The following is a 23,021-nucleotide window of genomic DNA, read 5'->3' as shown; positions in this document are numbered from 1 at the left end:
CTAGGTTACCACTGAGAAAAGAAAGCACAGACAGAGGAGGCACAGTGGGGTTTAAGGTTTCTTCAATTATGTTCTAAAGTCAAACCTGAATTATTATAGGACTATCTGCTATCTATGACTTTCTCTACCTATTCTCTCCAGTAATGACAACATACAATGTGATCTGTATATTATGATTTATCACTGAAGACTCAGATAATTCTTTCATGAAAACTTACCCCTCTACAATAGTTCTGTTGGCCAGCCGTATACAGTGTTCCCAAAGTATATTAGACACGGGCAGGGGTATCCGAACTCTCTTAGAAACCTCATTTAACCTCCTGTTAAACTGCTCAAATTCCTAAGAAGACAAAAATCATGGCCATATGTGGATATAATTATAGTGCCACATCGCTTTCCAATCTTCCCGGCAAAGAAGAAGATAAAGAAAGCGAAGCATATTTGATTCTGAGAATCAAACCGAGTAAAACAAAAAGAGAATACAAAAGATAACTTGGACTTTTTAAGTACCTCACATTGAATAAACTATGTTGTGATACAGAGTACACTACATTTCATCTCAAAAGAAATGTGTCATTAACAGATTAAACAATGCTAACAATGTTTAAATGCTTCATCTCAAATTTTTCTATGACTGTCAGAATGGATTAAAAGAGCTTAATAACCTAATATGTCTTTAAAATTATCTTCAAGAAACCCATTTTAAAAAATATTTTGATAAGCTTTCAACTCAGAGTGAACCGTGAACCATTTGTAATTTGAGGCTATACTCCTTAGAGAACAATTGGATAAATTATCCTCTTTCCTAAACATTCTTTAAAAGTAAATAAGTTATTATATTCCAGATAATTTGAAAGTCATGTAATAGCTGCAAATTTTTAGTGCAAAGGAAAAAATAAAACATAACATAGTTCCTGTTTCCTACAGGAAAACTTATTTTCATTACTTATTAGGGACTTTTATGATACCTCTCCACTAAAAATAAAAATATATGTTACCAATTTAGACAAATTCCAACAATCACATGAAAGCAGTTTACCCTTCAATAAATGTATTTCTAGTTTCTCTGGACTACTGTCATCTAAATATGTTCATTTACAAAAGTAAATGCTATCGCTCCTTCCCTGACAATACATTTCAAATAAATTTAACAAGGTTTAAAAATGACATTTTTTCCTTTAGTTTCCTCAGGACAGCAGCTACATAATGCTTAACAAGTCAAGAGTGACATGTGTTCAAATTCTCTAATAACACACAGGAGGAAAAAGAAAATCTAATCATCACCACTCAAGCTACCACATGATCACTTATTATCCTTTTGCTGTTTTGCTAATCACAATTTTTTTGATTTATTTTTGACAGTTAAATACTTTTAATTATTTATAAAAAGCGAATTTTTAATTCACTAAGATTACTTTTGAAAATCAAAGTTAAATAAATAATTGCTCTTCATCCTTTTCATTTTATGAATCTAGTAGAACACTAGTATTAGCTATTGCATTTATGCTTCACTGCAGTAAACTCTGCTTTAAGATTTCCAGTCATGATTCAGTACTTTCCACTAATATTTTAAAAATAAAGTTATATGCTGTGGCGTCTGGGTGGCTCAGTTGCTTAAGCATCTGCTTTCGGCTCAGGTCAGGATCCAGGGTCCTGGAATGGAGCCCTACCTTGGGCTCCTTGCTCAACAGGGAATCTGTTGCTCCCTCTCCCTCTTCCTCTCCCCTCCTGCTCAACTTTTTCTCTCTCTCTCTCTAATAAATAAATAAAATCTTAAAAAAAAAAAAGTTATACGCTAACTGTAAACAATGTCATTTACTCATTGCTAAATTCAATGTTCAAGAATGTTGTTAAATGAACAATAAAACCATTTCATTTTACTTAAGATTTTTGGGGGGCAATAAATGCAGATTGCTTTTTACCTAAAAGTTTGGACTCGGAAAAGAAATAGAACAAACAGAGGTTATATGAAAGCTTCTTTAGGAAAGAAGGTTTTAAGCTGCTAAAAACTGGGTTCAAGTTAATAATCTGAATAAACTTGGTTCTTTCTTACAATATTAATGTTTCTTATAATTAAAAATAACCAGGGGCACTGGGGCAGCTCAATCGGTTGGGCATCTGACTCTTGGTTTTGGCTCAGTCATGATCTCAGGGTCATGGAATCGAGGCCCATGTCCAGCTCAGTGCTGAATCTGCTCGAGATTCTCTCTCCCTCTCCCTGCTTGTGGTGCACGCTCTCTCTCTCTCAAATAAATAAATAAATAAAATAAAATCTAAAAAAAAAAAAAACACAAAAAACCAAGAAGAACTAAAGCAAGTAGACTCCTTCTAGTATATATATTCAGAGTGCAGAAATCTCTTTCTTTTTGCATCCCTATGAGTACCATGGTTAGCATGCCATAAACAATAAAATCAACTTTTCAAAAACAAAATTGTTAAAAAAAAGGGAGTATGTGATTATTTATAAATTACATTTGTCTATCATATTCCAAATTAAAATTCCCAAGTGAAATCTCATGGGGACTCTAGAAATCAAAGTTCTCCCAGGGTGGCAATTACAGAGCACCCTTGTCACTTACCCCTCAGACCAGACAGTAACCCCTAGACACTGCTAACTGATCTCTCACCCTTAGTTCCAGAGTCTGGGGAGGGTCTTGCAGTCTCCATCACAGAGCTCTAGAAAGGCACCAGGCAGAGAGATGATTAATTCCGCCTCTATCTCTGTTTTGATCTCTGGCTTTGCTTACTGGTTCGCAAGTGTCCCAGCTACCAGCTGTTGCCCTGGACTAAGCAGGTAAGAATGTTTGTGTGAACGAGATAAAAGTCAGGAGCTTAAGAAGGGTCAACTTTCTTTTCGCTGACAAATATGAAAAACAAGACTTTTCTGAAAGCAGTTTTCATCTCCTCAGATGCCCTTTCCTCACCTCAGACATCCACATGGCTCATCTCCTTGCTTCCTTCAGGCCTCTCCCCAACGCTCACTTTATCTCCTGATAAGTATTCCCTTCTCTGATGACACGTAAATAAACAATATTGCCCCCAACCCACATCCTGCCACTCTATCCCTTTTCTGCTGCTTATTTACTTTTTCACAGGGCTATTCATTATCTGAGACATTTTATCTTAATTTATGTCTTTACTGCTGTCTCCGTATTGGCATGTAAATTCTCTGAGGGCATGTAAGTTCCTTAATTCACAACTATGTTGTCAGCACCTAGATCAGTGTGTGGCACACATCAGGTAACCTACAAATATCTCTTGATTCATAAAGGACAAAAAATGTGCAAGTCTTTCCAGAAAACTTTTAAATGTAAGTTTTAAATGCAAAGGTGTTTGCATGACACATTGCAAAAGTAAAGTGATTTCTGGAAAAACAACAACAACAACAATGGAATAATCAGGGGCCTGGTCTCTTGCTAATCTACACAACTACAGAAATATCTTCTTGTCACCACAGTCATGGTTATTGAAATTATTTAATATGAAAGTCAGCCAAGACATGCCAATCAAACTCTAATTCAAGATGGGAAATTAGGGAGCAAAAACCAAAAAAATCTACAAAAAATTCTTGGGTCTAAAAGAACACAAAATTCAAAAAGCAAGTCTATTCTGATTCAGGGGTTTTAATGTCATGATGCTAGCAATGTAGTAATAACTATAATCTCACTAATTTAGAGCAAGTGCAATGATAGGAGCAGTTCTCCTGGTAGACTTGTCTTTAACAAAGGTGTTTCTGTGTACTTGCCTTTAGCAGTGCGTCTACATAGATGTTGTGCTGTGACATAATTTCTTTTACATCCCACTTCACATTGGCCATTAGGAGCAACATCTGTTCATAATCAATAGCTTTACCGGCTACAATCCAATAAATTGGTTTGCGTAGTTCACTGGCAGTTGAGACTGTCTGAAATACATTTCACAAAAAGGAAAACAAATATTTTCTAAAAGTATCAAGTTTATAAAAAATCTTCTGTGCCTATTTCTAGTGTACATCACATCTAAAAATAAAACATATGTATCTGGAGATTTAAATTATGAAAACACTTCAGTTCGTTGGCAAATGACTTACTCAAAACATACTTTGGAGACATCCCAACAACGTGAGGCCACTGATAACACAACAATAAAAGAACCACAGATCTTCATGGAGACAAGCAAATATTTCTCATGTTTTTTCACTTCTCTCCGTTTCCACTCCAACTGCCCTGTCTCAAGATTTCGTCATCTCTCAAATGTAAACCTGTAATAGCCTACAAGCCGGTCTCCCTGCCTGCAGGCCTGTCATCTACTTCTGCCAACTACACACTGACCATGCCACTTACCGGTCTCAGATCCTCTGGTACCTTCCCTGTACCCTCAAAACAGAGTTCGCCTCCTGGCTGAGAGCACGGCGTACCATGTAGCTCCTGCTTCTTCCTCCAGCCGTCCCTCTCACCACTAGCCCCCTTCCCTGCTCTGACAGTTTGAGTTTTCCACTGCCGCTGACATGCACCCTGCTCTCTCTCACCAGCTGGTCTTCACGTAAGCCATTCCCCTAGTTTGCAATATACTCCCGACGTAGCCGGCTGCCCCGGCTTAAAACATCCTTCCTCCAGACAGCCATTCTAGACAACCTTCTCCCAATGACACACGCCCCTTTCCTCCTCCAGCCAAGGTTAAATTCCCTGCTGCTGTTTCTTCCCCCTTACCATACTTTATTGTAAACACAGCTGTAATGGGCATTAGACTAAGTTATAGGAGGTGCTCAGTACTTCATACAGGAATTCATGAGTGAATAAACATATGCTAATTGCTCTCCTGGAATTTGGAGACTGGCCACTAGCCAAAAAACCCCAAATAATGTGCTCACAGTTGAAATGACATCCAAGAGTGTCTCTGACCTGAGAATAAAACTGCTGAAGAAAGGGCTTTTTGACTGCGGGCATCACGGCATCCAGATGGGGCTGAAGGAACTCAAACTGTTCAGCCAAGAATACCCTAAAGGGAATAAAGAAGCCACTGCGTAAGCAGAGTGCAGGATCCACAGGCTGGTCAATACTTCTGTATAAGTCATCTTTAAGATCTCTAAGCAAAAGTTCGACCATTAAAATTCTTTTCCACTTGAGTGAACCACCTTGTATTAGCTCATTTACAACCTACCCAAAAGTTATTGCTGAGCTTAGCACGGAATGTAAGCAGAGGTGGAAGAAGGAGACTTCAGATCAACTGCTCTGGAAACCACAAGGTGTAGAGCTATGCTGCTCTGCATGTGACGCAGAAGCACAGATCACAGAAAAGACGGAAGAAAAAACGTAACAGTTTTTTTTTTTTTGGAAAGGATTTCCCATAAGGATCCCATTTAATTATACAGAACAGAGAGCTGAATTCACAGACTTAACATCTAGCTGGCACTTCTCGTAAGTGACCTCATGCAGCAAACTGCAGCTTGGCTGAGACACACATGTGAACTTCAGGTCAGGAGGCTGGGGTGGGGGAGTGAGGTCATTTGCCTGGAGTATTGCCAGCAGCTGCCCTCTTTTTCTCTTTTTTTGTAATGTACACAAAAACTCTTAACTGATACTGGCCTACATTTAAAGGAAGAAGTCATGTGCTTTACCTGTTTTAAAAACTGGGGGATTTATAAAGGTCAGGAAGCATTCTTGCTCATGTCAAGGGCTGACTACATTTAACACTAAAGTGACATCGTAACCAGTTTCTCTAGAATCACAATTTGATAGGAAAATATAAAGTATGCTATAACGTGGTATTTTTTAAAGTTTTACTTTTTTTTTTAAGATTTTATCTATTTATTTGACAAAGAGAGACACAGCGAGAGAGGGAACACAAGCAGGAGGAGTGGGAGAGAGAGAAGCAGGCTTCCTGTGGAGCAGGGAGCCCGATGCAGGGCTCGATCCTAAAGTTTTACTTTAAAGCAAGGATCATGTTGCTAAAGACTGAAACCTAAAAGATTTCCCTTCTTCCATTTATGTAACTGAAAACCAACCATGCAGTTTCAAAGATCGACGGGTAATCTATTTTAGGATAGACTTCTCAGAAATATATAAGTGACACTCAGAAGTGGGAGATGGATACAGCTAGAAATCTAATTATACAATGCTTACTTTTATAACTTTTCTTAAAAACTTAAAGGCAAAGCAATGGTTTTTAACAACTTACAAGGATTCTGTGGCTACCACTCTTTCCGCCAGCCCATATAATGTATCCCCAGATGTCAAAACCACTAGGTGACTGAGGTGTGGACTTGGTACCTTCTCCTTTCTCTCTTCTGCTGCTGTGAGGGTGGCAGTAGGATCAGCTGAAACTTCCTGAAAATACAACACATGTACACACACAACCTGAAATCAAATCTAATAGCAATAAACCATGTGGTTTTGCAAAACTGGACCTGTACTTAAAATACTCGTAGTCATACATATTAATTACATTTAGTTTCTGTTCTTTCTTTTCCTTCTTTTATATTTTCTAACTACTGGAAATTTCCTTTTTATACTAAGTGAAAATGATCCAACTATGCTATTATCTGCGCATGACCTAAAAGCGGCCAACACAAGCAATCTTTATGAACTGGCAGATGTTTCATAGAGACAAGAGTAAGATGCCCTTTGAGAACCTGGAAATGAGAAAAGAGACAGCCTCTGGAGGACTGAACTGGCACATTCCAAAATTATGGTGTGGTTAACCATTTCACAGCCACACTTTAATCAAGGTAACTCTGGTATAATCTCAAGAAGAGGACTAGAATGCACTTATAAATCGAAACTGAGCTAACTGTATTGGTAGGTGTCTGGGGTCATGTTACTGATGAGCAGGAAGATGGTTAATGGGAATAAAAGAAAGGGATGCCCGAAAAGCAGGCTGTACTGAGCTTTAAAAGATCCTCCAAGAAAATTATGGCACAAAAATTGGATACAAACAAGTCTAAAAGTGTACAAAATGTAAATCTAGATTACTTCTTAAATCAATTATACAGTCGCAAATCTCCAACTTGCCTTATGAATGAGAGAGACATCAAATGCACGGGACTCTGGGAGCATAACAGGTTTATAAATTTAGCAAAATGGAACTAAAACATTATAAAACCTTCCAAATTAGAAAATGGTTTTAGTCTTCTTCAGTGCTTTTTTATATCCTATCTTCTACAAACGATACGGTTTCTCTTCAATCTCTAATTACTCAATTAGCATTTAAAAGTTATTTTGGGAACAAAATAACTTTTTAACTTTTAATGTTGTGCTTTCTCTAAGGGAGGATCACGATAAGGAAACTATGCAAGTTAACCAATGTTGCCGCTCCAGTATTTATTTTCTTCTACTAGAAAGGAAAATAATCACCCCTCTCCTGCACACACACATATCGTCACAAAATAACATACTGTTTGGTATGGCTGCCTGTGCTATTTCATTTAATGCCGGTGGTTATGCAATTACCATCTACCAGACTGTCCAAGTGAGGAACCCTGGAATCATTCATATCTTTCCCACCCTCCTCCCTCCACACCTCTCCTTTGTTTCTTCCCCAGTCACTGCTTCATCGGGACCAAGGCCCCACAGCATTTTTACCTGAACTAACAGTCCCCAAAGAGAGACCTCTCCCTCTGGCTTCTCCTGTTTCTACTTCACTTTGCACACAGTTCACTGGCTGATTTTTCTAGAATACCAAAGTGATCTTTCTAAAACGGAAACATGATCACACCACTCCCCGGTTTAAAAGTCTCAATTAACTATCCACTCCTTACAGACAAAAGCCTAAACTTGTCATCATGGTATTACTCCTTTACAGAGATACCAGCTACCTTGCCAGCTTCATTTCCCAGTAATCTTCTATGCCCCTAGGATCTAGCTGCACTGGACTACCTCCTATACCTGTCTTCCTGACACTCTTCTCTTACCAGCTCTCTGCTGCTTGTCTGCCTAGCTCTGTCCTTCTCTTCTTTTAAGTCTGAGGTCATATTTACCTCCTTTCTGTTACTTTCTCAGCCTCCCAAGAATGGTTAGTATCTTACTTCTGTTTTTTTTTTTTTTAAGATTTTATTTATTTATTTGACAGAGAGAGAGAGAGAGAGAGCACAAGTAGGCAGAGAGGCAGGCAGAGGGAGAGGGAGAAGCAGGCTCCCCACTGAGCAGAAAGCCTGATGTGGGTCTTGATCCTAGGACCCTGGGATCATAACCTGAGCCGAAGGTACACGCTTAACTGACTAAGCCACGCAGGCGCCCAGTAGCTTACTTGTGTTAATGTTACCTACACATATACGTATGTCTATACATGGGATCAAGTGCACTTTGTCGGTTGTGGTTTCCTGACCCTCTACCTCATTGTGAGTTCTTGGGAGAATTGGGACCAATTTCATCATCTTTGTATCTCGAGACCTTGTCATGCCTCTTGGAACGGGCAGGCCCTCAAATGGTTTAACTGATGGAGATGGTAAGAGGGTCTTTACTTCCTCTCCTCTCACTCTCTTTCAAGCCCATTCCAATCAGGCTTTCGTGTGCCCTATTCCAAAGAAACACTTATCAAGGTCCCCAGTGGCATCCTATGGCCAAGTCCAATAGTCAATTCTGAATACCTACTTTATTTAGACCACTGTAGCATCCTACAGGGCTAACCCTGAAAAACTTTCTTCACTTAGTTTCCAGAGTACCGTACCCTCCTGGTTTTCCTCCTATGCTCCTGGCCACTTCTCAGATTCCTGTGCTAGCCTGTCGTCTTCTCCCTGACCTTTAAACACTGGATGCCCTCGAGTTCACTCCTCAGACTTCTCTCACTCAAGGTCTACTCCCTAGATGATTTCATCCCCCGTTTTAAATATCATCCCCATGCCAAGAACTCAAAATTTACATGCTAGCCCTGACCTCTCTCTTACCTTTAGTGCATTTATCATATCTGAAGACTGAACTCAAATGTGTCCCTCCTAAAAGTCTTATCCATCTCCATTCTCCAGAAGTTAGGTGTCATCGTTGACTCCTCTCTGGGTCCTACCTCACTTATAATCTATCAACAAATCTGGATGGGTCTACCTTCAAAACACATCCAGAATCTGACCATGTCTCACTACTCCTTCCATTAACACTGGTACAAGCCACCTTATCTCTCTCCTTAACTGTGACACACTATGGTGAAAATAATTCTCTTTTACCTATTTAAGGCAGATCATGTCAACTCTTCTGCTAAAGCTCTTCCAACAGCTTCCTGTCTTCCTTAGGGTAAAATCCAAAGGCCTTACATGATCTAGGCTCTGGCTATCTCTTTGGTTTTATCTATCACCAACCCTCCTACTTGCTTCATTCTAGTTATACTCATCTCTGTGCTGTCAAGCATGGTCCCACCTCAGGGCCTTTGCATTCCCTGTTCCCTCCACCTGAGACACTTTTCTCCAAAATATTCCCTCTCTACAAGCAAACAAGTTGCACACGAGTAGGGAGTTTTGTTGGATTGCTCTCGCCCCACCAAAACTGTATCCTCAACTCCCAGACAGGGTCTAACATCATATATAAAGTGTTCAATAAACAAGGCACTAAATAAGTGTTGTTAAATAAATGAATTCTCATCCTGGTGGCTCACCCCTCTATTTCTTCCTTCAGGGATCTACTTCAAGGTTATCTCCCCAGAGAAGCCATGTGTGATCACCTAAACAAAATCACACCCCTTCTCTATCTTGAGTTTCAGATTGTGCAATATTGGCAGAAAGTTCACGTCAGTTTGTGTCAATATAATTACAGAATATTTTATTTTTTTAAATATTTATTTATTTATTTATTTATTTGAGACAGAGACAGAAATAGCAAGAGAGAGAGGGCAGGAGCAGGCAGAAGAGGGAGAAGCAGACTCCCTGCTGAGCAGGAAGTCTGAGGCAGGACTTGATCCCAGGACGCTGGGTTTATGACCTGAGCTGAAGGTAGCCACTCAACCAACAGAGCCACCCAGGCACTCCAAACACAGCCTCTTTTACAATATTCTGTAATTAAGGGCACCTGGGTGGCTCTGTCGGTTAAGCGTCTGCCTTCAGCTCAGGTCATGATCTCAGGATCCTAGGATCGAGCCCCGCATTGGGCTCCCTGCTCAGCGGGGAGCCTGCTTCTCCCTCTTCTCCCTGCTCCTGCCCTCTCTCTATCTCTGTCTCTGTCTCTCAAATAAATAAATAAATATTTTAAAAAATAAAATAAAATATTCTGTAATTACACTGACAAAAACTGATGTGAACTTTCTGCCAATATTGCACAATTTCAAACTCAAAATAGCACCAGGATAACCCTGAATACCATGAATACCACATATTTATACTAGCAGAGTTAGTTTTGGAATTTCATTCTTTTATGATTAGTTATCACTTATATATAAATATATATAAAAACTAAAAATATATTTAAAAACTAAAAGTTCCTGTGAAAATAGATATTAACTAGCTAATTTAGGATAGAAGAGGGATATAGTGCTAGAAGGTGATAGAAGGCAAGGAGAGGTTCTATCTGTGGCCTGAGAGAAAGGAAGTTTATCTCTGGGTATACAGGAAAGGCCACAAGCACTCACCTACTCCGTCCTTACCTACTCCTTACCTACCTGCCATTCAAATGTGCTGAACTCCCTCTTTACTCACAGAGCTCTTTCACAAAAACATGCCTGCAGTGATCACTGGAATTGTTGCCCCCACTTCAAAAGGTTTGCATTAGGATGCCATTCTTTGTTCCTAGTTAACACTGGCATTCTAGGCATAAAAATTATGGTAATTATCTGCTTAAAGGCTACAATTCTGTGTTTACATTTAGGGAAACAGGCTTAAAGAGAGCAAGAGAGTCACAAAAATGTCAAGCTGATATAAATAAACGGTATGTGCTTATTGCGCACTTCAATGGAAAAGCTCCAAACTGGATCAGTGTTTCAGATTACACCAGTACAATAAGGAAAAGATAGAAAACCCCTTGAAGACTTTGAGAAATAAAACCTTAATCAAAATCTTTAGTTTCACAGTGAAAGTCACAGTGTTTAACTTCTCCTGCCACTAATAATTTACTACTAAAAAGAGAAGTCGTTTTTATGACTTTTCTGGACCGATTTAAAATATATTTTTATTATCAAAGATTTCAAGTGAGTCAAAGATCTTAAAGTAAACAATTTAGCATCATAAAGTATATAACTAAAAATTCACAGTTCTGGTACCAGTATGACCTATACCAGCTTCCCTTTCTTCTTCCCCCTAGTAGACTCCTTTTCTTGAACTTCTATTTGATGTGTTGAATTTTCTTATTTACATTAAATATATACGATAAACAATTTCAGGTGGCATTTTTAAGACCATAATGATTCCATGATACCTTTTACAGCTTAAAGAGAAGCAAAACTTAGAAGATATATATGGGGAAAATGAAATTACCAGAAATGTGCTTATTACATTTTAACCCGGAGAAAGTACAACTTTCATCTAGTGGTTCCAGATTGATTAGGCTATAAATTATTTTAATAGCCAAAGACAGTATTGAATAGCAAGAAATCAGTTAATGTTCTCTGCCAACGTAGATGCAAATTAATGAAGTGAAGAAAAATTAATATAACAGCTTACAAGAACCTGAGATCAAGGTCTAGCAAATGACAAATATATTTTCTAAAATAATATACCAGTGCTTATCAGTATGAGTAATAATTTAACATGTAACACTGGAAACCAACAGAAAATTCGAGAAAAACTTCTGTATTGCTGTAGGAGGAATAAGGACTCCGGAGAGACCCTGTCAAAAAGGTCAGCACTACTTACAAACTGAAGAAGGAACGACTGCTCTCATGGCCTTCTGATCCGAGGTGCAGTTTGATTTAAGAGATGGTAACGATAAAGACTTAAAGAAAAGATATCTTTAAAAGACCAGGTGCCAAAGAAAAAAGCAGGCATATCTATCTATCCATTTATTGGGGAGGGGTTTTTAAAAACATGTTTCTAAATCTGACTACCAGTTCTGGGAAAAACTTACCCAATGAACACAGAACTGATCAGACAGATGCTACAGATACACTGTTATCCATAGATGGGTGGCAGCTGGTTTGAATAGCTAGTTTATTTACTCGGTCATGATACTTCATTACACACCATATGGCAAAATCTGAAGCATCAAATCCATGCCTTAAGGGTCAAATTTGGAACTGTGGTTTGACAGTCATGAACCAGTAACTAGCAGAGATGACCGAGACATCAGAGTGAATGATTCTAGTGGTAAATTTTGACCTATCAATCTTTTTAACTGTATTATTATTATTTTATTATTAAGGAATCCACTGCTATAACTGTCATGAAGCCCAGACTAGGTTAACAGTAATGAGTTCTAGAGGTAACTATACCCCACTCTGGACTTCTGATTATGACCATTCAGTCCATCAATGTCATGGCTTTCAGCCAGAAACAAGAAAAACTTAAGCTGTGGACTAAGACCTGCAAAACAAGATGTGATGGTCAAGGTTATACTAAGTATCAAACAAGGAGAAGCAAAACAGAAACATGGGTAACTTCTAATGGATTGAAAGCCAATGGATTTTACAAAACAAAGACAAAAATATATATAAATAAGTGGCTGAGTCAAACAAGGAGCCTTGACTCTGAACATGATCAGAATTAAATGGATAGCAAAGCCAAGAAAACAAGCCAGGTTAAGCCAGAAGACAAGAAAACTCAGGGATTGGAGTTTACTCATCTATTCTATGAACATTTACTGAAGAAATGCAGTTTCCTAAGTGCTATGAAAATATAAATATACATGTGCTGGGCAGAATGATCTCCAAATTATAAGGGAGATGGATGAGGTGTATACAGGTGATTTCCTCTGTGTAGAGTGCTCACCCGAGATAGGAACACATGCCTCTCTCATCTTACCTCTCTGCTCAAAGACCACTGTTGTATCACTCTGCTTCCTTTTCTTCTTAGCGCTTCTCAGTATCTGACAGTATATTACATATTTATCTCTCTGCCTCAATAAAATATTAAGTTCCAAGACAGGAATTACCTCTTCTGTGCACTGATGAATGTCCAGCACTATTACCACATCCAGCAAATATTATTTCAATTAGTATTTCTTAAAAGAATGATTACATTGCTTTATTAAAACTTCAATAGCAGAAGTATGTACATAATAATAGACCTCATGAGAAAAGAGGCAAATGACTGCTTGTTTGGGTAGGTGAAGAAAAATCAGAGGATCCTGGGGTTAATGTAGATGCAGAAGAATGTGCTGAACAACAACAATCTCTAGATACAGTGACCCATCACAAGAAAAAAACCTTTATTTTAAATGCCTATGTTAGCTTAAACACTACGAAGGCTCAACCCTGTTTTGCTGCCTAACTTATTTTCTTAAAATATACGTTACGTCATGTGACACAACAGTCAAGAATCCAGACCCCCTACTACATAGCCAACTATACCCAAACCTCTTCTTTGAATTTCAAGGCCATTTGTAAAGTGTCCTAAACAGTTTCTGCAACCCGACTCTTCAGTATATACCAGTGTCCCAATCGCAAAGACGGCCAAACTTTGGGCCAGGCCTGCTCCCACCTCCAGGCCCTTTCTCAGCTTCTGAACCTTAATTTGAATGCCAATCTTTCTTCTTTTTCCCCACTAACCCCGTGCCTGTTCTTCAAAGACTAGCACAGGTCTCACTTCTTCCTGTAATTATTCTCTGAAATCAGGTTTCCACATAAACCTTTCCTCCCCTTGAACTTGTACTGGATATACAGCCAACATCACACTCTTCCCTTTATAGCAGGTTTTTTCTCTCCAATCAGACTGTAAAAAACCTCTATTTACTTCCTTACAAGCACACAGTGTAATACTGAGGACTCAGGCACTCAATATAAACATAGACATCAGTTATATGCAGTTGATTGGTTGGCTAATTTTTATTTTCTGTAACCCAAAAGAATTATGTCCAGTTGGTCACTTACCATAGCAATAAGGCTTTCTTGTATTCTGTTGAGAGTGGTTCTTAGTCTACTACTACTAAGGCCCAATCCCGTTGACTCCAGCTGAAAAAGAGAAAGAAAGGTACGCCACATCACGTCGGAGATCATCTTTTTTATACGTCGTAACTTCAAATTAACCAAAGTTAAGAATCTGATGAGTTTTCACTCACACTTGGCCTTCAGAGGGTCTCCAAACTGTATTTAAAAATTTCAAAACATCAAGCATATTTAGTCAAACCTTAGCCTTTAAGGGAACAAGAGAGCTACTTACACATTTGCATTTACAGGTCACACTAGCATCTGTCAATCTAATAAATTTATCAGGAGAGAGTTCACCAGTATTTCTCTTTCCCAGAAGTTATTATTTTTAGTCCTAAAACTTATGATTTCAGATACTTAAAGATAGTGCACTGTGTCGTATTTAGGTAGAAGCATAACAAGGTAGACTGTTTTTAATTTTCTTTTTTTTAAAAGATTTTATTTATTTATTTGACACATGGAGAAAGATAGTGAAAGAGAGCGCACAAGCAGGGGGAGAGACAGAGGGAGAAGCAGGCTCCCCGCCGAGCCGGGAGCCCGATGCGGGGCTCGATCCCAGGACCCTGGGATCATGACCTGAGCCGAAGGCAGACGCTTAACTAAGCCACCCAGGTGCCCCGTTTTAAATTTTCTAACACAAATTACAGATAGTCCAAATCCTTATCCAAAAATTAAGAAAAAATTTTATTAGGCCCAGTAAACATTTCACAGTATAGACTTTGCCTTACTACATCAGAGCCAAAGCACTTGTAAACATCCTCATGCAAGAACATAAATGAGAGGGGACACTCAACTCTTGAAATGAAAAGCTGACGGGGCGCCTAGGTGGCTCAGTCGTTAAGCGTCTGCCTTCGCCTCGGGTCATGATCCCAGGGCCCTGGGATCGAGCCCCGCATCAGGCTCCCTGCTCCGTGGGAAGCCTGCTTCTCCCTCTCCCACTGCCCTTGCTTGTGTTCCCTCTCTCTGTCAAATAAATAAAATCTTTAAAAAAAAAAAAAAGAAGAAGAAGAAATGAAAAGCTGGGGTGCCTGGGTGGTGCGGTGGGTTAAGCATCAGACTCTTGGTTTCAGCTGAGGTGATCTCAGGGTCATGAGATCCAGAGCTCTGCACATTGGGCTCTGCACTCAGTGCGGAGTCTGCTTGTCCCTCTCCCTGTCCATGCTCACTCTCTCTCCCTCTCTCAAATAAATAAATACAATCTAAAAAAAAAAAAAAAAGACATGAAAAGCCGGTTAGTTGGCTCTTTAGTTGGTGATGATTCAATTGATGAATATACATTTAATTTAGAGGTAATCATAGATACATACAGACATCTAGAAAAATGTTAAAATGTTCTATATGAGCCAAAAAATTTAAAACATTGGTAACAGTAAGCTATAAAATATATAGTGTCACTAATTCATTCATAGAAAATTATAATATATATGGCATGTGCACACATTTATTACTCATCCTTTCCTATCTGAGATAGGATGAGAACAAGGAATTACTTACACAACACGTGACAGAAAGCCTCAAACTACAATAGCTGTGTGATGCCATGGTGTAGTAAAACATGAACTCATGTAATATAGTTATTTTAAATACATTTTACTTTCATTAGGTTTTATAAACTTTATCACTTCATTTCCCCTCTTTTTTCACTAGGGTCTTATTTTTGCACAGTTAAATTTAGCCACTGCAAATATATAGTTTGATGAATTTTGGTAACTGTATACAGTCCTATGACCAGTACCACAATCAAGATGTAGAATTTCCCTCGCCTTTAAAAATGTCCTTAAGCCCTTTGCATGGATTCCCTCCCTCCACCCTTAATCCCTGATCTTTCTGTCACTGCAGTTTTGCTTTTTCTAAAATTTCATATAAATGTACTCATACATGTGTAGTCTTTTTTATTTGACTTCTTTCTTGTATTTAACATGCTTTTGAGATTCATCCGTGTTGTAAGCCTATTAGTAATTCATGCTCTTTTATTGCTTAATAGTATTCTATAACATGGATATATCACAACCTGTTTACTTACTCATCAGTTGATGAACATTTGGGTTCCAGTTTTGGGCTACTTGAATAATGTCACTATGAACATTTATATATGTGTATATGTCCTTGAGAAGACATACATTTTCTGTTCTTTTGGGTAAATACCTAAAAGTGGAATTTCTGGTTCATAAAATAGGCATAGTTTTAAGTTTGTAAGGTACTGCCGTACTGTTTTCCAGTGGCTGTACCAATTTTCATTTCCATAAGCAATGTATGTAAATTCTAGTTATTCCATTTATGGACTGAATGTTTGTTGTCCCCTCAAAATTCGTATGTTGAAGCCCTAACCTCCAGTGAGATGCTATCTGGAGATGGGGCCTTTAGGAAGTATTCAGGTTTAGATGAGGTCATGAGAGTGGGGTCCCCACAATAGGTTTGGTGCCCTTTTAAGAGACATAGCACATAATTTACACTTCTTTTTCTAGTTTCTTAAGGTGGTAGCTTATCATTAACGTAAGACTTTCCTCTTTTTTACCGCAGGCATTTAAAGCTTGATACTTCCATTTAAGCACTAATTTAACTGTATTCCACAACTTGATACACTATGTTTTCATTATTATTCAATTTAATATATTTTCTAATTTCTCTTATGATTTCTTTAAACCAATCTTTATTCAGAAGTGTGTTAATTTCCAAACACTTAGATTTTTCCTAGTTATCTTATTGTTTCTAATTCAATTACATTGTCATCAGAGAATATATTTTACATGATTTTAATCTTTTAAATTCACTAGAACATACTTAATGGCCCACAGAATATGGTCTATCCTGATAAACATACCATGTGCACTTGAAAAGTATATCCTGCCACTGTTTGGTGTGTTGTCCCATAAACATCAATTAACTGAAGATGGTTGAAACTGTTCTTCAAATCTTCGATGTATTTGCTGATTTTCTATATACTTGTCCTATTAGTTACTGTGTAGTTTTAAAATCTCCAGCATAATGGAATTATTTTTTTGTTTCTCTTGAATTCTGTCAAGTACTGTCTTATGTATTTTGAAGCTCTGTTAAGTAGCCACATACACATTTATGCTTGCTATTCCTTCCAGCTGAATTGACCCTTAAATTATTATGAATCCCTCTATCTCACATTTTGCTTTCAAAGTTGTTTTATCTGATATTAACATAGCTAATGCAACTTCTTTTAAAGATTTTATTTATTTGAGAAGGAGACGGAAGGAGGGAGGGGGAGAGACAGCGAGAGTGCGAGCACTCACATGAGCAAGAGGAGGGGCAGAGGGAGAAGGAGAAGTAGAGTCCCTGCTGAGGGGCTTGATCCCGGGACCCGGGGATCATGACCTGAGCCAAAGGCAAGACTCTTAATTGACTGAGCCAACCAGGTGCCCCAGCTACTGCAGCTTTCTTAAGAAAGCAAATACTTACTGTTTGCATGGCATATCTTTTCAATGCATTTGCTTTCAACCTATATGTGTTTCTTTTATATTTAAAGTGTTTCTGTTGGGCGCCTGGGTGGCTCAGTCATTAGGCATCTGCCTTCGGCTCAGGTCATGGTCCCAGGGTCCTGGGATCAAGCCCCACATCGGGCTCCCTGCTCAGCAGGGAGCCTGCTTCTCCCTCTCCCACTCCCCCTGCTTGTGTTCCCTCTCTTGCTGTCTCTCTATCAAATAAATAAATAAAATCTTTAAAAAATAAAGTGTTTCTTTTGTTTTAATCATTCTGACAATCTCTGCCTTCTAATTTGACTGTTTAGTCCATTAACATTTAATGTGATTATTGGTTGGATTTAAAGTTACCATTCATTATAGGTTATCTCTTTTTTGTTCCTTGGTTCCTCTTTTCTTGCCTTTTCTGATAATATGAATATTATTTTTTAGAATTCTAATTTAATTTTCCTATTGGCAAAAGATCTAAAGTCTTAAATATTATTTTTCATTGTCCTATGAATTACAGTATACATTCTTGGTATTTCACAATCCATTTGCTGTTAAAAATGTTTTGTTTAACAAAATATATAGAAATCTTGCCATCTTATAGGTGCATATCTTATTATAGTTGTTGTATGTAATATATTTACATATATTATGAACTCCAGAAAGTAATGTTATGATTTCACTTTTAATCAGCTACATGGTTTATACAGAAATTAGAAAAAGAAAAAAATAATCTTTTGTATTTCACCAAGTAGTTTCCATTACCAATGTTCTTCATCCTTTCTTAAGGATCCAAGTTTTCTGGTATCATTTTCCTTCAGCCTAAAAAAAATTCCTTCAGCATTTCAGTATTATATGTCTGTTGGTGACAAGTTCTTAGTTTTTTTTTTTCTTTTTATCGAAAAATGTCTTAATTTCACTTTTTTTTTTTTTTATTTGAGAGAGAGTGAGAAAGAGAGATCACATGAGAGAGTACAAGCAGTGGCAAGAGGGAGAAGCAGGCTCCCTGCTGAGCAGGGAGCCCAACATGGGGCTTGCTTCCAGGGTTCCAGGATCATGACCCGAGCCCAAGGCAGATGCTTAACTGACTGAGCTACCCAGGTGCCCCTCACCTTCATTCTTGAATGATGTTTTGCTAGATATAAATTCCGGATTGACACTGTTTTCTTCTCTTTCAGTACCTTAAAGGTATTAACCATCTCCTAGCCTCTACAGTTTTGCATGAAGAGTCAGCTGAATCAGATCATTGGTCCCTTTATATAATAAGCCTATTGTACTTTTCCAGGGACAGTTTCACCATGAGGTATCATGCTGTACGCTCCTTTGTGCTTACTCTGCTTGCTGTTCATTTAGTATCTTGTATCTGCAAATTTTTGGCCAGTGTTTCTTCAAATATTTTTTTTTCTACCTCATTCTCTCTCTTCTCCATCTGGTATTCCAATTACCTGTATATATGATCATTTGATATAACTTAACATGTCCCTAAGGCTTTGATCATTTTGCTTTCCAATCTTTTTCCTCTGTGTTCTTTATTTGAATTATTTCTATTGATTTATCTTCAAGTTCACATATTCTTTCCTCTGCCATGTCAATTTAATTGTAAAGTACATTCAGTAAATTTTTTTTAATGGCTGAAATTCTATTTTTCAGTTCTAGGATTTCCCTTTGGTTTTTTTATTAATGTTTTTACTAGAACTTACTATTTTTCTACTGAGATGTTCATACATTTAAAACATCTTTTGTTTTGGGGTGCCTAGGTGGCTCAGTTGGTTAAGCGACTGCCTTCGGCTCAGGTCATGATCCTGGAGTCCCTGGATTGAGTCCCACATCGGGCTCCCAGCTCGGCAGGGAGTCTGCTTCTCCCTCTGACCCTGCCCCCTCTCATGTGCTCTCTCTCTATCCTCTCCCTCTCAAATAAAATCCTTAAAAAACAAAACAAAAATCTTTTGTTTTACTTTATTTGAGATGGTTCTAATAGTCCATTTAAAATTCTTATCCCTTAGTTTCAACATCTTGGGGTCAAACTAAATTGATTTTCTTTTTACTTAAGGATGTACTCTACTTTTTTTGGTTTTATGTATGTTGGGTAAAGTTAGACTGCATTATCAATTTAATTCTGGAGATTTTGGATTTTGTTATTTTTCTCCACTGGGCACTGTTTCCTTTGTTTTCACTATGTAATTTTCTTGGCTGGGCTTGTACTACAAATTGTCTCTTATGCAACAGCTTCATTCTCTGTTCAGATATTTTTTTTCTTTGGCTCTAGTCAATCTGTTTCATATAAACAGGTTATGGGCTAATCAAATATTATCAATCAAATTGATCAAATCAACTTCCCCCTACTCTTTTCACTTTCCCAGTTTCCTGGCTTCACTTTTCTGGTTCCCCAATCCATAAAGACTGAAGCTCTTCCTATGCCTGCCTCCACCTTTGTGCTGTGTGAACTGTATTCAATCCTGGGCTACAAGGCCAAGGAGATGGAATTTATTTTTATAGCTCCCCTTTCCCCAATCTACACACTAGCATGAAATGTGCCCCCACCACCCCCTGAGTCTATGCTTTGTTCACTCTCCAGTATCTTTAGGTATTTGCCTTTTGTGTAACATTTAGTTACACACAAAAATAACAATAGTTATTTTCTTTTTTTTTAAAGATTTTATTGTCAGAGAGAGGGCACAAGCAAGGGGAGCCACGGGCAGAGGGAAGATGCAGGTTCCCCACTGAGCAAGGAGCCCAATGCGGGACTTGATCCCAGTCCCCAGGATCATGACCTGAGCCGAAGGCAGATGCGCAACCTACTGGGGCACCCAGGCATCCCTATTTTCTACAGGGATTATTATCCAGTAAAATCTTAGTCCTTCATAGCCAGAAGCAGAAGTTAATTCATTCTTAAAAATTTTAAAAACTAAGCCGAATGTGCTCTTTGTCCATGGGGGCCCAGTGTGCCATGGCTGCAAACAGTAGCCTCCTTGGTAGTGTATGCAGCCTGTTGATTGTATGGGTTGCCCTAAGGGACCTTGGGGACAGCCCTTTCCAGTGGATTTTGAGGTCTGACCTCATGCTATCTCCAATCTAGGCTGCAGACAGGTATGTGGGGTGCCTTTGGAAAGCCCCAGGGCACAGTAGCCAGGGTCCACATTGGCCAAGTCATCATGGCCATCCGTACCAAGCTGCAGAACAAGGAACACATGATTGAGGCCCTACGCAGGGCCAAGTTCAAGTTCCCTGGCCGCCAAAAGATCCACATCTCCAAGAAGTGGGGCTTTACTAAGTTTAATGCAGATGAATTTGAAGACATGGTGGCTGAAAAGCGGCTTATCCCAGATGGCTGTGGGGTCAAATACATCCCTAATCATGGCCCCTTGGACAAATGGAGGGCTCTGCACTCATGAGAATCTCGGCACTGCCCCCTCCCTATTCATGTCCACCAATAAAACCTACTTCCTGTCAAAAAAAAATTTTTTTAAAAACGGAATCACAGACTCTATATGGAAAAAAAAAATCTCATTAATGAAGGTAACTTTAAATGATGCTCACAAACTGTTTTCAAGTAAGAACACTCATCAGATTTACTTGGATAAGAAATAATTAGGACATCAATACATGTGTCCTAAGAATCTACTATGTGCTTATTACTGTGTTAAGGTAAGATACAGAATGGTCTTCATGAAAGAATATAAACAGGAAGAACCACAGAAACTATAACTCAAAAGGTGAATAATGGAAGGCTGGGGCCAAGGCAAAATAAAGCAACACTGTAACTAACATTATCATAATAGAGCCAAATGGATTAGACACATAATAGAGCATGATGTAGTAAGTTATAAACATTTCCAAGAAAAGCAAGAGCTTCTGGAGGAATTAGTATGAACACGAAGAATCTCTTAGCCTACTGCATACACTATGGCTCCCCAGCCAATGACTTTCTAGAAACCCTGAGAAATGTACACTTATTCTTCTACAGGCAGCATCCATCTAAATTCACTCATACAAGTGTCTTTCTTCCCTGGAAGAGAAGCAGGAGCAATCATGTACCACCATGTTCTTCCAGTTCTACCAGTTACCTAATTACTCCTCCCCTCCTACCACCTAAGACTCAACAGCTAACAGGGCAATTTGGAGTATGTATGTATGTATGTATGTCCATATTTGAATATCAAAATTTCTAGGATTTCTAATGGCCTTGAAGGCTTATCTTCTTAGCAAACTAAAAGCTACCACTTCAATCTTATACACTTGTATATGCTTATTTATGCTATTTAGATTGTCTTGTTCCAAAAGGAATTTAAAGTAGGAAATTAAGAATATAATCTTGCAAGGTAAAAAACCCAGAAACTTTAAATAGATATAAAATTAAGCAAAGCATGGGACGCCTGGGTGGCTCAGTCAGTTGAACGTCAGACTCTTGATTTTGGCTCAGGTCCTGATCTCAGGGTCATGGGATGGAGCCCCACATCGGGCTCCATGCTTGACAGGGAGTCTGCTGAGATTCTCTCTCTCTGGCTCCCTCTGCCTCTGTCCCAGCCCCCAATTGAGCTCTCTAAAATAAATAAATAAATCTTTAAAAAAAATTAAGCAAAGCAAAATATGCGTAGAAAGATGGAGTGGTTCTTTTTACAAATTTGTAAAACCCCTTTTTATGGAGATTCAGTCTTTGTTTTGCTTTAAATAGTGTTTCCTTCAGTTTTGCAGAATCAAAAATAGTAGGGTCCAAATTATAAATTGTTCTATTTGAAGATGTGCATATTTTCAATATTCACATGGTAGATAAAAGCTAGTATTACTAAGCATACTCTAACAATAGGAAAAGTCTTTCTTAAAAAGTATAAGACGCAGAGCGAGCCCTGTATTTAGTCATACATCCTCACTCATAGGCACATTGTATCGGTTCATATAATACAAAATGTTTCTAATATGACATATGTATAGACACCCAGGTTAAGGACAGAAATGCTTATAGCTGACAGCTAATTAAATAGCTGAGTCTTATAAGACTGAAAATGCTTTTAATATAAAATATAAGGTTAATGTGTTCTTTAAAACATGGTATATTTTAAATAAAATATGTAGCATATTTTACAATAAGCACCTAACTATATTTTGCTAACTTTCTCAGGTCCAAGTGAACTCCACTGTAAACAAATCTGTGCCAACATAAAATCAGCTAGAAAGTCATGTCCAAAAGCATTAGTTCCCAAAAGCTTCCAAAGGACCCTGTTTTAACAGATCTTATCAACAATGTGGTCCACAAGTGTTCTAACCAATATGACAGTCCCAGCCACATGTGACCACTTATATTTAGAGATAAATTAGCTAAAATTAAATATAATTAAAAACCTGTTCCTCAGTTTCTCGACTAATCACACTGCAAGTGCTCAATAGTCACATGTGGCTAGTGGCTAGAGCATTTCCATGACTGTAAAACTTCTCTTGGACAGTGCTGGTCTGGAGGCTCAGCTCAGGAGAGAGAGTAAGGGTCATCTAGAAGACTTAAAGATTCTGACAATTAGCTAAAATTCTAGAATGCCTTTCTTCTCTAATACATATTTATTGAGTTTCCAAATTCAGAGCAATGAATTAGTACATATTTTATAGTAACCTAAATTCTGTAGCAAT

General features: G+C 38.3%; 2 protein-coding genes and 1 non-coding gene across 3 annotated transcripts in view; 2 read left to right on the top strand and 1 right to left on the bottom strand.

The window, feature by feature from the left end:
* The window catches only part of VPS50 (VPS50 subunit of EARP/GARPII complex), a 139,923-nt gene that overhangs the window by 6,153 nt on the left and 110,749 nt on the right, over window positions 1–23,021 (bottom strand). Inside the window, exons 22-26 of the mRNA XM_028119657.2 lie at window positions 13,915–13,995; window positions 6,157–6,305; window positions 4,881–4,977; window positions 3,746–3,904; window positions 219–340 (exon numbers count right to left, since the gene is read on the bottom strand). Of these exons, the coding sequence (XP_027975458.1) occupies window positions 219–340; window positions 3,746–3,904; window positions 4,881–4,977; window positions 6,157–6,305; window positions 13,915–13,995 (608 nt within the window). The remainder of the gene's footprint in view (window positions 1–218; window positions 341–3,745; window positions 3,905–4,880; window positions 4,978–6,156; window positions 6,306–13,914; window positions 13,996–23,021) is intronic.
* LOC114222492 (small nucleolar RNA SNORA70) lies at window positions 20,304–20,434 on the top strand. The gene has a single exon (XR_003611957.1). It is a non-coding gene; the product is annotated as a small nucleolar RNA SNORA70 (small nucleolar RNA).
* LOC148162503 (large ribosomal subunit protein uL16-like) lies at window positions 20,476–20,857 on the top strand. The gene has a single exon (XM_088018448.1). It carries the CDS (start codon window positions 20,495–20,497, stop codon window positions 20,795–20,797), a length of 303 nt encoding a protein of 100 aa, XP_087874574.1. The 5' UTR covers window positions 20,476–20,494; the 3' UTR covers window positions 20,798–20,857.

The sequence above is a fragment of the Eumetopias jubatus genome, unplaced genomic scaffold (assembly GCF_037043125.1).
Source record: "Eumetopias jubatus isolate StellerSeaLion01/CBP00866 unplaced genomic scaffold, mEumJub1_p1.0 scaffold_14, whole genome shotgun sequence".
Classification (NCBI taxonomy): Eukaryota; Metazoa; Chordata; class Mammalia; order Carnivora; family Otariidae; genus Eumetopias; species Eumetopias jubatus.
This window is presented reverse-complemented; position numbering and strand designations above follow the sequence as displayed.